A 16259-nucleotide genomic window follows, 5' to 3' on the forward strand; every position below is an offset into this window, starting at 1 on the left:
GGCACTGTATTTTGAGATTCTCTTGTTATTGTAGTCCTGTGGATGGCACTGTATTTTGGGGTTCTCTTGTTATGGTGGTCCAGTAGATGGCACTGTATTTTGGGGTTCTCTTGTTATGGTGGTCCTGTGGATGGCACTGTGTTTGGGCTTCTCTTGTTATGATGGTCCTGTGGATGGCACTGTATTTTGTGGCTCTTTTGTTATGGGGGTCCTGTGGATGACACTGTATTTGGGGTTATCTTGTTATGGTGGTCCTGTGGATAGCACTGTATTTTGGGGTTCTCTTGTTATAATGGTCTGATGGATGGCACTGTATTTTGGGGTTCTCTTGTTATGGTAGTCTTGTGGATGGCACTGTATTTTGGGGTTCTCTTATTATGGTGGTCCAGTAGATGGCACTGTATTTTGGGGTTCTCTTGTTATGGTGGTCTTGTGGATGGCACTGTGTTTGGTCTCTCTTGTTATGATGGTCCTGTGGATGGCACTGTATTTTGTGGCTCTCTTGTTATGGTGGTCCTGTGGATGACACTGTATTTGGGGTTATCTTGTTATGGTGGTCCTGTGGATGGCACTGTATTTTGGGGTTCTCTCGTTATAATAGTCTGATGGTTGGCACTGTATTTGAGAGGCCATCTAGCTGTCTCCCTTATGAAGATCCTGTAGATAGCGCTGTTTTGATGTCACTGTTCTGAAAGTCTTATGGCTGGTACTGAATTTTATAGAATAGATGATGTGTTATAATGGCCCTGTGTAACCTGTAGTAAGTTCCCCTCTGAGTACGCCTCCATGCCTCCATCAATACCAATTAACCAATATATGAAAGAAAAAAAGTACATTTAGAATGGGAAATCACTAGAAATATAGTAATATCATAAAACCGCTTCCGCAAATGTTCTTGCCCAAGACCAAGGACTTAATGGCTCAGATTCCAATGCGCTCACACAGGAATTCAGGGTCCCTTTTCTCATGTGTTTTTGTGATTTTCACTAGTGGGTGAAACATTGGAGGATAGTGGATAAATACATTATAGAGATCCTCGTTTTACATATTTCCATGCAATGTATCATCAGAAGAGGCCAAATTATTAAAATCAGTTATTTTTATAAACATATTGGTTAAATATTAATATGCTTTTTTCTCTCTCCAAAATCTCTGCAGTCAAGGGAGTTGCTCGCAATTAATTTTTTTCTAAAGAGAACCGACAAGCTGGGAATTTCTTTGCAGCATGTTGTAGAAGCTGAAAAAGATTGATAAAGAGGTTTGTTGGAAAAGTTTTGGTAGAAATTGTATTTTATTCCTTTACTGGACATCCCTGCTCTTCCAACAGTCATGGGGGTGGTCCTTAGCAGTAAAGGGGATGCCCCTAATCAGTGATTGGTCGCTATCTCTGTATACACACCTATACGGGAAAGACGGTAAATGATTGACTAGGACCACCCTCTTGACTTCTAAGTCCAGAGCGTGAAGGGATTTTAATGAATAACGGAATTTATAATAAAGTATTCCCAACAAAACTCTGTTCAGCTTCTCCTGCTTCCTATAGAGTAAAAGTGGCCATAGACATCAGATAGGAGCTGGCTGTATGATGTATGCCCTACACTAGGTGCCTATGGGATCCTATGTATCGATAGTGTTGCAAACTAGAGCAATACAATACTAGAGGTGGCTAGACACTGTAGTAGCATTCAACGGAACACACATTTGGCTGATAGGTATCTCTTCCGCCCCCTATACACAGGCACACTCAGTTCAATTGAGCATACATGTTTTTTAATGGAGAGAGAGTGGAGCTAGTGACAGCTTATCTTCTGTAGGAACACAGGATAGGATGTTATAATTCAACATGCCCATTTCTTTTCTCCCCCTGAAATAAGAGGGTGCGGCCAACGTTAAAGTGGATCTGTCACCAATGCACCATGATACAAACTGTATACAATTTTTGTCAGAATAGCTGTATAATCCCCAAAACTAAAATGTACAATTATATACATCATCACCTAGGATATGTAAGCTAACTTTATTCTATAGGTTGTTACATTTGTCGCTTTTTAGAGAACCATTGATTCCATGGTGCTGTACATTCGAGGGGGTTACAAATAAAACACAAATATAAAATATGGTAGACACAGGAACCGTTTCTATTTAAGTCCGGCTGGTTTATTGCAATCCTCAAAAACCATATCAGCAGAAAACTTAAAGGGAATCTGTCACCCCCCTCGGACCTATCAGATCTCTAATATGGGCATACAGGTGATAGAAATGTGAATCTATACCTACCTGTATGGCCCATATTAGAGGTCTACTTGCTTTGTAATAGCTTTTTTCATTAAATTAGTTTTGGAAAGCTTCGCATCCGAAATCCCCACCTATTAGGAAGAAAACTTGTGCACAGACACCAGGAATGCAGAGTGACTCACCGATGGCCGCGCACAAGTTTCCCACTCTACAAACCTACCCAGATGGCAGGGATTACTGCACCTTCTGTACAGGGTAAGTTGCGCAGGCACCGGATCCGGCCGGGAACTGCACGTCACAGGGTCCTGTGACGTGCAGGGGAGGGGGGAAATATGGAAAGTAAGCTAATAGGCGGGGATTTCTTGGCGTCCCCCAGACGCAAAGCTTGCCGAAACTAATTTAATAAAAAGCTAATACAAAGCAAGTAGACCTCTAATATGAGGCATAAAGGTAGGTATAGATTCACATTTCTATCACCTGTATGCTCATATTAGAGGTCTGATAGGTCCCAGGGGCTGACAGATCCCCTTTAAATACAGCCTTTGTCCACCACAATGTAAAACAAGTCCATACAATAGTGCTGGTTAGCCCACCTGGCTTTGAGTCCAGCTTCAATGTCCTTTAGCAAAGGCATTAAATCCAGGAGACCTGCAACCTCCATATACACACCATGTGTGAGACGAACAGCTCTCAATTTACCCAGTGAATCCCACCGAGGGGTGGAGATACGGTGGGCAGCCGTTCAGCTGCTCCTGTCAACCTGTCACGGCTGGTTAACCCCTTTTAGTCCTATATGCATTAAAGCATTACCTCAAGTTTATCTCCCAACCACTAGGTGTCTAACAGCCACCTTATAATATATATATATATACCGTATATTTTGGATTATAAGACGTACTTTTCCCCCCAAATTTGGGGGGAAATGGGGGTGCATCTTATAATTCGAATTGAGCGGTGGATCTTACCGGCTGCAGTGGAGCGGGGTCCCAGGGTCGCTGCTGCTGAAAGCTTCTGGCGGAGGCAGGAGTCAGGAGATGGCTGTGGGCCCCATGCTGGTAGGATGAGGTGTTCAGTGGTGTGGGGGCTCCGCCGACATTTTGCGAAAGCCGGAGCCCCGCACCTTCCATACTCATCTATGCGGTGGACTCCGGGAAAATGGCTGATGGAGGCAGCGCATGCTCAGATTGAAATCGGTAGCCGAGATCTCGGAAGCCATCTCCTGCCTCCGCAGCATCTCCTGCCTACGCCAACAGCGACCCTGCCACCTGGGACCCCGCTCCACCAACGCTGATTATAACACGCATCGGTTTATTAAAAAACATTTTTTTCCTATTTTCATCCCCAAAATTTGGGGTGCGTCTTATAACCCGATGCATTTTATAATCAGCAAAATATGGTATATACCGGTATATATTTTTTATATTTATTAAGCTTGCATTTTATTTCCTGCAGGCATAGATATTATCACTTGTGTAATGATAATGATTTAAAGTATTTTTTAAAATTTTATTTCCTTTTTTTTTTATATTAGTTAAAGAAAGAAAATTAGTAAACTTGCAATTTCCACACTGGCCACTTGGGCTATTTTAGACTGGTATTTCCTGTCCTTTCAGGAAGAGTTTTCAGCAGGCTCCTTATCATCAGAGGCAGGATTACAATGACAGGTAACACCTCTATACATAGCTGATGACACAGAATCCATCAATCACAATAAGCGATGTCACAGCTCACCTCCTCCCCCTTTCTTCACAATGACGTTTGCAGACGCTCATTAGATGCTTCAGTAGAAAAGATTGACACAAATCCTATCTATTGCTGCTAATGTGCGCAAATTTACTTAAGAGCAGGACTTAAAGTTTAAAAAAATCCCCAGTGGTCGGTGTGAAATTTGCAAAATTTTTAATATTATTTTTAGTACAGATGGAAAATATAGAAAAATAAGAGCACTGATGACATTTTTAAAAAATGCATTTAACACGAAAACCTGATTGAAAAAATATTTAATTTTCTTATGACTTTTCCTTTAAGTTTCAAGGAAAGGAGGAGACACAAGATGGATTGGAGTCGGAGACCAAAATATTCACAACTACTCGTGTCTTCAACTCACTTAGACTGAACCCTATGTTGCATTTTGCTAGAGGACATGATTGCGGCTGGTTTACCCTGTGGGTCGCAGCCATGTGCTTGCAAGATTTCTTCAAAAGTTTGCGTGGTATACAATATATGAACATTAACCCACACAATGCTGGAATCGTACATCATCACTGCAGGGTGGGATTCACCGTAGAGGCCCCTCTGCCACAGCAATAGTGCAGGCCTCATATCCCAGACGGACTTTCTCATCACAGAAAACATAGCCTAAATACGAAGCCGGGCCGGGAACAGGAGACCGGGCATGGACATCAAGTATGGAGAAACTACAAGTCTCAGCATGGCTTCTGCCTCTCTGCCTCTAATCCTTTGTAAGCATTTTATTTTCAGTGAGTGGTTTTAAACACTTGTTAAACGAGACATGACATTTTATAGCTTTATTTTTAAAACATTTTTGCTTGTGTTTTTTATTTTCCAACATTTGGACACATGTTTTCCCTCCTGTCTTTCAAGTCCTATAAAAGCCTACGAGGAAATGCCCGAAAAAGCCAAACCCGGGGCGCTGACCACCAAAACCTCAGAAACCAAAACGCTTTTCATGTAGTAAATGTTGTATTATGCTGTATCCCATATCTATCTATTTCATATCTGCCTATATACACAGCAAAGAAGACAGCAGCACCCCAAAATACAGAGGAAACGCAACACTGTATCCACCCCAATTCTCATGTCAGCTCATTCTAAGCATTTATCAAGTTATCTATCTATCTATCTATCTATCTATCTATCTATCTATCCCATATCTATCTATCTATCTATCTATCTATCTATCTATCTATCCTCTATCTATCTATCTATCTATCTATCTATCTATCTATCCCATATCTATCTATCTATCTATCTATCCCATATCTATCTATCTATCTATCTATCTATCTATCTATCTATCTATCTATCCCATATCTATCTATTATCTATCTATCTATCTATCCCATATCTATCTATCTATCTATTATCTATCTATCTATCCCATATCTATCTATCATCTATCTATCATCTATCAATCTATTATCTATCTATTATCTATCTCATATCTATCTATCTATCCATCTATCTATCTATTATCTATCTATCTATCTATCTATCTATCATCTATCTATCTTTTATCTATCTATTATCTATCTCATATCTATCTATCTATCTCATATCTATCTATCTATCCATCTATCATCTATCTATTATCTATCTATTTATCATCTATCTATCTTTTATCTATCTATTATCTATCTCATATCTATCTATCTATCTATCATCTATCTATCATCTATCTATCTATTATCTATCTATCTATCCCATATCTATCTATCTATTATCTATCTATATATCTATCATCTATCTATCTATGATCTCTCTATTATCTATCTATTATCTATCTATCTCTCATATCTATCTATCTATCTCATATCTACAGTATCTATTCATCCAACTATCTATCTATCTATTATCTATCTATCTATCTATCTATTATCTATCTATCTATTATCTATCTATCTATCTATTATCTATCTATCTATTATCTATCTATCTATCTATCTATCTATCTATCCCATATCTATTCATCTATCCCATATCTATCTATCTATCTATTATCTATCTATCTATTATCTATCTATCTATCTCATATCTATCTATTATCTATCTATCTATCTATCTCATATCTATCTGTCACACTTTTAAAGTGTGTATCTTCATATCTTTATTTCTCTCACTACCATTTATTTTTTTTATCTTTCTTTCTCCATCATTTTCTTTCTTTGCTTCTTGCTTTCTTTCTCTCGTTCGTTCCTTCCTTCTTTCTCTCTATCCTTCTTTATCCCTCATATTTTCTTTCTTTATCTCTCTTTCCTTCCTTTCTTTTATTCTTTCTTCCTTCTTCCTTCCTCCCTTCTTTTCCTTTCTTTCTCCCTCTCCTTCCTTCCTTCGTATTCCCAGCAGTAGCCATCTTCCACATCATTCTCTATACTCTACATTTACCTTCATTTCCACCACAACCCAATGATGACCACACTTATTAGGACGCTGCCCCTTGGCGGTACACACACATAAAAAAGTACCGAGTAAGCACCAGTTTTAGTAAATATCCCCCTAAACTTTTTTTTTTTAAAACCTATTCCTGGATTTTTCTTATGCCACGTTCACATGTTCAGTATTTGGTCAGTATTTCCCATCAGTATGTGTAAGCCAAAACCAGGAGTGGGTGATAAATACAGAAGTAGTCATGTGTTTCTATTATACTTTTTCTCTGATTGTTCCACTCCTGGTTTTGTCTTACAAACACTGATGTAAAATACTGACCAAAATACTGGACGTGTGAACGTGGCCTTAGTAAATGACAAATTGAATATTTCTAGATTTGAGGAACGCGGGCAGGGGCTGGGCTGCGGCTCTCCCCAGTATTCAGTATAACACCTTTGTATTCACATTACAGCTGGCACTGAAGCACTGAATAGTGAAGTGTGGGAGTTGGTGAACAGGGGGGTCAGCAGATTATTTCCTCTGCACTCCTTGCTTTGCCTTTGATTTAGTAGTTGAGGGAATGTGTTCCCTGGAGTTAGTTGTGAGCAGCCCCTGGCTTTTTTCCTGTTGTTCTCAGTCCTGTTTCCTTCAAGACTCTCACACACAGCAGCAGCAGCAGCAGCATTTATCCTCATCTGGGAGCACACATTAAATCCAGCTATGTGCTGTTTCTGCAGAAATGCATGCTGCACAGGGGGAGCTTCTCAAAGTCTACTAGATAGCAGCTGCAGAAGTCCTGCAATATTCAGCCTCCTTCTCCATTAAGGCTCCTGCCACAAGGACAACTTGCTGCAATTGATAAGAAGAAGCATTTTGGAATCTTGCAGCTTTCCAACCTGTTACTGCCAACACATTTCCTAGAAGGTTTTATTTTATTTATTTTTTTTTTCTTCTCCTAAGAAAAGAAGACATTTTGCAAGTTCTACCTGGAGCAGACATCCTCTTGATTCATCCCTACTGAGCATTTTCCCACTATTCCCAATGAGGTTTCCATTGCTGTTCAGTCTCATCTTTGCAAACTTCTGCAGTCAAGGAACTTTATCCCAAACTGGAACACTGAAAGCAATAAGAGGCTCCAATTTAAAGAGAGATGGTAAGTGTCTGTGTGGAGTCTTTGTCTTTGCATGGCTGCTGGGTTTCTTTAAGGTTCCTCCTTGGTGCTGCTGCTGCTGCCGAGTAATTTTAGGAAAAGTTGTGCTTGTGATTAACATGTCAGATTACTTTGCAGATTTACTGCCTGAGATGGAGATCTGTTTAGTTTTTTTGCTTGTGTGTTTTCACTTATCTCTACATGTGAACTTTTCCAAGTTATTAGTATCTGAGTTTATAGGATGTGAACATTCCTGGATGTTTGTTACTTTTGTATCTTTTGTGTATGGAGAACATTATGTATCAATAGAAACAACTGTTGTGAAAATGTTGGACCCCCTGTGATGTCAGGGAAGTCTTTATTTAAAGGTCCAGGACAGTGTTCTTCAACCTGTGGCTCTAGTTGTTGTGACACCACAACTCCCAGCAAAATCATGGATTTCTCTCTATTGCTACAACCTTATGGAGGTTTGCACCAAGCGTGCACGGACAACAGAGTGGTGCGCAGGACCCATCTATTGCAACTACAACTCCCAGCACTCTCTGCTGTTTGCATTAGGTCGTTAGCGTAGTGCAATACTTTCACCAGGTTGATATTTCTTCCAATACACCACTTTGGATGAATTTTGACAACTTTTGCTCTTCTTTATCTGATCACTTTATTTCTTCACTTGTTTATTTATTTTTTTTTGCTCACTGTTATTTTAAATTATCTATTTGTACCCCAAACTTTAAAGAGAACCTGTCTTGTAAAATAACTCTATTAACGTGTAGATATGGGGTTAATTTGTAGGTTAGACACCATGAGAGCCCCTCTGCCTGGAGGAAATGAACTTTATTCCCCCCTGACAGTGTTCAGCTTCCAGGTCCCGCCACGGTTTCTTGCACTGACTGACAGCCGGCTTAATGCTGGACCTGCTGTCAGTCAGTTGGGGGTGCCGTTACCTCCGCCGCTCTCTATACACTCACCAGTGACTGAAACCGAGCTGGCACTGCCTCTATTACTGGAAGCTGAACACTGCCGGGAAGAATACAGCTCATTTCCTCCTGGCAGCGGGGCTCTCAGTGCTATTATCCTGTAGATTAACCCCATATCTAAAGGTTAGTAGCATTTTTTTTTTACATGACCAGTTCCCTTTAAGGAGTGCTTAGTAAGACCAGGTAAGGTGCATAATCACATTAACACCATTGCTTCCTTAAAAAGGGAGATGGACCTCCTGGGCTGACAGTTATTTCCATTAGGAGCAGTGGTGTAACTTGAAGCTTGTGGCCTCCAATGCATGATCTCTAACAGGACCCCCAACTTTCACAGGTCTTAGTAATAGTTTTTTTCATACGGTGCAAAGGGACCTTTTAGGCCCCTCTAGTCTCCAGGGCCCAGGTGTAATTGCAACCCCGGCACCTACTATAGTTACACCCCTGATTAGGACTCATCCAGATGTACCAATTTTAGTCTATGGGGCTGATCACATGTTCATGTATTTTGCGAACCAAGTTTTTCATTCTAGTCACCTATAAAACATCCATTATTGTCTTTGGCCCCATGAAAAACGTGGACGGCACAATAATGGCATTCTACTTGCATCCCGGTTCCGTCTTTTTTTCCACTGACCGCTGGAAACCTTGTGAAACATCCATTTTTTAGATACAAGAAAAACTGACCTGATAAAATTCGGATCTCGCACAGTAATGGAATTTTGTACAATTTTTTTGACATACGAGAAAAAGCACTGAAGTCTGAATAAGACCTAAGGGCTTGTTCACACTTTGCGTTTTTACCACGTTTTATCCACACATTTTTCAAAAAACGCTGCAATTTACAATACCAGCAAAATAAATGACATTTCTAAAATCTCATGCACATGCTGCTTATTTTTTCCTTGCGAATTTTAACTGTCAATGCATTTTTTTCAAATCTGCACAATGACAGCGCACTCTCTCACCGTCTCAGATCAGTAGTAACGAGCCGGCAACAAAGCGCACTGTCAGTGTGCACTGAAAGACGAATACCCGACTTTCAGAGACATCAGTTATGGGGGCAGTGCTAGTCTCTGCACACTGGGTATTCGTATAATGCTCTGTTGCTGGCTCATTACTACTGATCTGAGCCGGTGAGGGAGCGCACTGTCATTGTGCAGATTTAAAAAACAATTTGGGAGTTCGCCCATTCAAATGAATGATTAAAAAATGGACGCAAAAAAAAAATGCATCAAAAATATGTGTGTTATAAGCAGTGTTTTTCCTGCCAACACTGTTTTTTTGGTGCAGAAAAATCTGGTGTGAATGCTCAATGTATGCACATAGCCAAAAAGGGTCTGAAATTTTAAAATGCCAACATTAAAATAGTCCAAGGCTTTGATCACATTGCGTTATGGTTTCATGTCATCAGGTTGTCAATTAGAAAAAAGTTGAGCTATTTTTAAATGAAAACTAAGGTTAGATGTCAATGGTTTCCATTGATATATATTACAAAATGAATCTGTCATATGGTAAAATAAAAAATGTAAAAAAAAATTGGGGGGGGGGGTGCTTATTCCTCTTTAAGTGCTGCCCCCCAAGTTGTGCTGCCCTAGACATGTGCCTGGTTTGCCTATGTGATATATGCACCCCCTATAGTATGGGAAAGGTTTCGTAAGATATATGACATTTTCTAAGAACCGAGCGAGGGGGTAATGTCCCCCCACAGCTACTTATGTAGAACAGTTATATAGAATGATGGTTGATGATGAGAGCAGACAGATAACTTCAGATTAATAAGTCACAGAAACACTATGGAAATTGTGTAAAGAAAAGAGAAGCAGTTGGAAAAATGTTAACTATGTGAGGGGGGAAACCGAAAAGCACATGGTGATCGGATTTCACGAGTTGCCAGGTACTGCCTGTGTGCTAGAAAGTTTGGGCTCTGCCAGAAAAAGTCCGGAATCTCTGCCCTGACTCTTGTATCTCTGTGTCTGATTGGTTTGAAGTCACTTAATCACTTTGTAAATGTTAATATCTTGCTGCGAGATAAGGAATCTTGTCTTATACTTCTGTTTACTGCTCATATGTTTAAGTACTTAACCTTCCTGAACTAGAGCAAAGTTTTGCCAGAAGAATGCAGTCATATACTGGATGCACTCAATTATTATTCCCACAGCTGGAGGATAATGAGAACATAGATCTATTGCTATAGAGAAAGGAGAATCCACCCGGAAAGAATCCACCCAAGTAGAAAACCTGCCTTACCCAAACCTAATCTAAGAGGTCCGACGGGTAGGTGGGATAGCAGAAACACAAGCTCCGTATATGCATGTGATAATGATGGATAGATAGATAGATAGATAGATAGATAGATAGATAATGATAGATAGATAGATAGATAATGATAGATAGATAGATAATAGATAGATAGATAGATATGGATAGATAGATAGATAGATAATAGATAGATAGATAGATAGATTTGGATAGATAGATAGATAATAGATAGATAGATAGATAGATATGGGATAGATAGATAGATAGATGGATAGATAGATAGATAGATATGGGATAGATAGATAGATAGATAGATATGGGATAGATAGATAGATAGATAGATATGGATAGACAGATAGATAGATAGATATGGATAGATAGATAGATGGATAGATAGATAGATAGATAGATATGGGATAGATAGATAAATAGATAATGATAGATAGATATGGATAGATAGATAGATATGGATAGATAGATAGATAGATAGATAGATATGAGATAGATAGATAGATAATAGATAGATAGATAGATAGATATGGGATAGATAGATAGATAATGATATAGATAGATAGATAGATAGATAGATAGATAGATATGGGATAGATAGATAGATAATAGATAGATAGATATGAGATAGATAGATAATAGATAGATAGATAGATAGATATGAGATAGATAGATATGAGATAGATAGATAATAGATAGATAGATAGATAGATATGAGATAGATAGATAGATAATAGATAGATAGATAGATATGAGATAGATAGATATGAGATAGAGAGATAGATAGATGTGGGATAGATAGATTCTAGATATAGATATATAGATATATATTGATAGATAATAGATAGATATAGATTAATAGATAGATAGATAATAGATAGATAACTATAGATTGTTAGATATGGATAGACTAATAGATATAGATAATAGATAAATATAGATTAATATATGGATTGATAATATATGGATAAGTAGATAGATATATGGATAGATAATAGGTAGCACCAGAGCAGTCCATAGGTTGTACTTGGCATTGCAGGTCTGTAAGATTAAAGTCAATGAGGCTGAGCTGCGTCGCTAGATGAGGAAAGTAATTTTCGTGGAGTTTTGTTGGCAGGACCTCAGTTCTTCTTACTTGGAAATGTACCAGTTCTTAATAAACCGCTGTGTAATGCTGATATAAAATGAAAGGGATTTCTTATGTTATTAAAGGGGCAGGGGGGACTGATCCTAAAGGTGATGATGTATAAATTCAACAATATTTGTAAACCTGTGTTGTGTGATTGTGCAGATTCCCATTGTCTTGTATTACATTGTGACACGAGCTCCAAAAATATTCGATGTGACAAATATCCCATAGCGGAGGAGATCTGGAGGAGGTGAATCCTTTGTCAGGCATTGTTGGATGCCGTGCAGTTCTATACTGGGGCAGTGTACTGTATTTCGGCACAGCTGGCCCCGAAACATGCAAATCTCAGAAAACCCAAGAACATATCGATGTCAGAGTAATTTCACAAGGCTCGCAGCCCGAACAGGTGCTGAGATTATGTGTGTACCGGATAGTGTCATCTGTGCTACTGCTTTGTGGAAATAGCTCAGTCCGAGTATCTGATTTAGCAGGATGCTTTTATAGGCAATTATTTTTAATTCCTACATGTTATAGAAATGCCGCCATGATGGCTCAGTGGTTAACATGATGGCTCAGTGGTTAACATGATGGCTCAGTGGTTAACATGATGGCTCAGTGGTTAACATGATGGCTCAGTTGTTATAACCGTTCTGTTCTCCTTCTTGCAAAAACTTTTAATTTATTTGCCATTGACAAAGGCATATTAGCACTTGTTTTCAATGACACCATTCACTTTACCAAATGTGCGAAATTAAGCAGACTAATTCCAAGTGAAGTGAAATTGTAAAAAAAAATTACAATTCTACCATTTGTGTTTTGTTGTTTTGTTTTAATGGCATTGATTGTGTAGTAAAAATCGCCTGGAAACATGATTCCTCAGGTTAGTACAATTACGGCGATAACAAACTTGTATATTTTTATATATAATATATATATATATATATATATATATATATATATATATATAAATATTTTATCTGTGATTAAAATAAAAAACAAATTTTGTTTGTGTCGCCATTTTCTGAGACTTGCAACTTTTTTATTACTCTGTTAATGGAGCTGAATGAGAGCCTGTTCTTTGTGTGGAGAGCTGACATTTTTATTGATACCATGTTGTGATACATGTGACCTTTTTGCTCACTTTTTATTGCATTTTTTAGGGAAATTCAGCGACCAAAAATGTCAATTCTGTTGTTTTTGACTCTTTTTTTCTTTTCTTTACAGCGTTTATATTATGGGTTAAATAATTTTAGAATTTGATAGACCAGATTTCTGTAAATGTGGTGATGCCAAATATGTTTATTTTTTTATTGTTTTTATTCTTAACTGTAGAAAAAGGGGGAGATTCAAACATCTGTGTTTTTTTATTTTTCAATACAATAATATTTAGAAAATAACTATTTTTTTTTTACCTTTTTTGATCTTCTATGGGACTCGAAACTGGCTTATATTTGATTGTTTGTTCTATATACTGTATTCAACACTAGTAATGTATAATGTAAACAGTCCCCTTTAAGGCCTAGTTCACACGTGTTTAAAACATACATGAAAAAATGTTCTCCTTGCATTACACAAATATCTAATGGGTGCTATTATTTTAAATAGAGCTCGATAGACTATGTGAAAACCGTATTTGTCCTTTCTAACTTCTTCTCTAGCGCACTTCAAGTCAGTGCAGTCTAGGAAATAATGTAAGACATCAGTTATCATTTTTCATTGTCATGTTTTTGGAAAGGGACTCTGAGTTCTGAGTGATAGGAAACAGTGAGTGGTTATTAATGGAACACACTCGGATTGGCTCATAGTTTACAATGGGGTACTACAGGGGTCAGTATTGGACCCTCTTCTTTTTATATTTTAAGATTTATTAATGACCTTGTAGGGGACATATAGAGAAGAATTTTAATATTTGCAGATGATGCTAAAGTTCGCAGGGTAATCAACACAAAGGAGGATAATTTAATATTTCAGAAGGATTTATGTAAGCTGGAGGCTGGGACTGAGAAATGGCAATTGTAGTTTAATGCACATAAATGTAAGGTCATGCACGTGGGCAGAGGAAATAAAATGTATAATTATGTACAAAATTGTAAAACACTGGGAAAAACTATCACTGAAAGAGACTTGGGTGCATGGATGAATGGCAAACTCTACTTTAGCGACCAATGCCAGACAGCTGCTGCCAAAGCAAATAAAATAATGGGATGCATGAAAAGTGGCAGATATGCTCATGACAAGAACATAGTTTTGCCTCTGGTGTGGACACACTTAGAATACTGGTACAATTTTGGTCTCCAGTGTATAAGGAGGACATAGCTGAACTAGAGCGGGTGCAGAGAAAAGCGACCAAGGTTATTAAGGGAATGGGAGGACTGCAGAAGACGGGTTATCAAACTTGGGGTTATTCAGTTTGAAAAAATAAAGACTTAGGGGCAATCTTATTACAATGTACATAACAGGGGACAGTACAGAAATCTTTCTAATGATCTTTTTACATTTTGGCCTGCAACGATGAAAAAGGGACATCTTCTACGTCTAGAGGAAAGATTTAATCATAATCACAGATGGCGATTCTTTACTGTAAGAGCAATGAGACCATGGATTCTTTACTGTACAAGCACTGAGACTATGGAACTCACCGCAACAACATGTTGTAATGGTCGATTCACTATTCACAATTCTCTAAAAAAGTACAAGTAGGCCCTGGATGCCTTTCTTGATAAATATAATATTACGGGTTATGGGCACTGGATTCTGTGATGGGGCGTTGATCCAGGGAACTCATCTGATTGCTGTATGTGTTGTTGGGAAGGAATTTTTCCCATAATATGGGGACACTAGCGTCTGATCCAGGTGGTTCCTGCCGTCTGTAGATTGAACTCGATGGACTTATGTCTACCTTCAACCTCAAAAACGATGATACTCCTGGACGTATCTCTAATATGTGCAATTACCAAATTATTGTGAATTAAATTTCTTAAAAAATATGTATTTTTATTTTACAGATCCGACATTATTTTTTTGTTTTATAGATGTCTCTGCTGTGTGCACTGAATCTGTTTGGAGTTTCGATAGTCAATTTCTGTGGGGTCTGTCGGTGCTATATGTGCCACCATATGGTGAATTCTTACAGCATATGTAATTCTCCATAATACGGCATCCAAGGGGCAAACCGAGATGATTATTTCTCGCTCACATTCCATATGAATTCTAACACGAAAATTATAGACATATGGACATACATGGGATTTAGACTTCCATAGATGAGGTATTAAGGCTCCATACAAATTAAATCTTGCTGAGACGTATTATCGCGGTTTACATGAGCCCTACATTGTGTTATTTTCTTACAGGTCATTAATTCTATTTACTGTTAACAATGGCACTGCTCAGATGCGGATGATAGGGGCAATACTAATGTACATAGGAAAGACAGGTTTGGGGGTCAAATATCTTTTAAAGGATCTACGGTCAGATTTAGTGATAGGTCAGAAAGGCCTGTTGTATGCAGGAGAACGACTTCCAATTAACGACTTCCTCGCTACTTCCTGACATCGCTACTTCCGTAAAAATAGAGGACCACAGATTGCTGATCTCCGGTGATCTGTTGAGAATAATGATATCATCTTGGTGATCACCAAATATGTAGCTATTTTAGATAAAGACACAAGTCAATGAAGGTTGATCCACTAGTTTATTGCTGTGTTTACTCCTGTGATACCTCTAGTTTATTGCTGTGTTTATTCAGAAGAAGGCAAACTCCTGTGATACCTCCTGTGATATATCTGTAAATTGTCATTTGGGAAAGGAAACTTACTGGGCTGCTTGCTGCTGTTTTGATAACATCCCTATTTCTCTGCTGCAGATCTAGCAGTTCTCTGAATGCTGAGTTGTATATTACTCCGCCCGCACCACTGATTGGTTGCTTTTTGTGTGCACTGTACATAGGCAGAAAGCTGCCAATCAGTGCTGGGGTTAGGTAGAGATGAGTAAATATATTCGAGTGGTATTGAATTGTACAAAAATCTGCATTTGCCAAAATGTGGACATTTTGTAATTCTGAACCATATAGGGCCATCAAAATGTTAAAAATAAAAAAAAATTACTTATACTCACCTTACCGCTCACCTCTCTGGCTCCTCCACTCCTCACCATCACCCATCCGGTCCTCGTATCTTTTGGTCGGCGCACTGAAACCTCCAGGTCCCTCATGCTATGCTGGGACTCCCGGCTCCGATGAGGCCTGGGACAGTTCTGTGTATGTGTGCAAGGTCACGTCATGCGTCATGAGGCGAATATAATGATTTTTTTTTTTTTTTTTACGGCCTACATTTATTGTACATACATGCACATACAATACCTATGCACACATTACATGCCCATTACACACATA

At 38.5% G+C, this 16259-nt stretch overlaps 1 protein-coding gene across 1 annotated transcript in view; it reads left to right on the forward strand.

Moving 5' to 3' along the window:
- Nucleotides 1–6794: 6794 nt before the first annotated feature.
- Nucleotides 6795–16259, forward strand: part of PDGFD (platelet derived growth factor D) — a 256512-nt gene continuing 247047 nt past the window's right edge. Inside the window, exon 1 of the mRNA XM_073662109.1 lies at nt 6795–7495. Coding sequence (XP_073518210.1) covers nt 7384–7495 — 112 coding nt within the window. The 5' untranslated portion in view covers nt 6795–7383. The remainder of the gene's footprint in view (nt 7496–16259) is intronic.

The sequence above is a fragment of the Phyllobates terribilis genome, unplaced genomic scaffold, assembly GCF_046119375.1.
Source record: "Phyllobates terribilis strain yellow unplaced genomic scaffold, ASM4611937v1 Scaffold_2__4_contigs__length_985480577, whole genome shotgun sequence".
Taxonomy (NCBI): Eukaryota; Metazoa; Chordata; class Amphibia; order Anura; family Dendrobatidae; genus Phyllobates; species Phyllobates terribilis.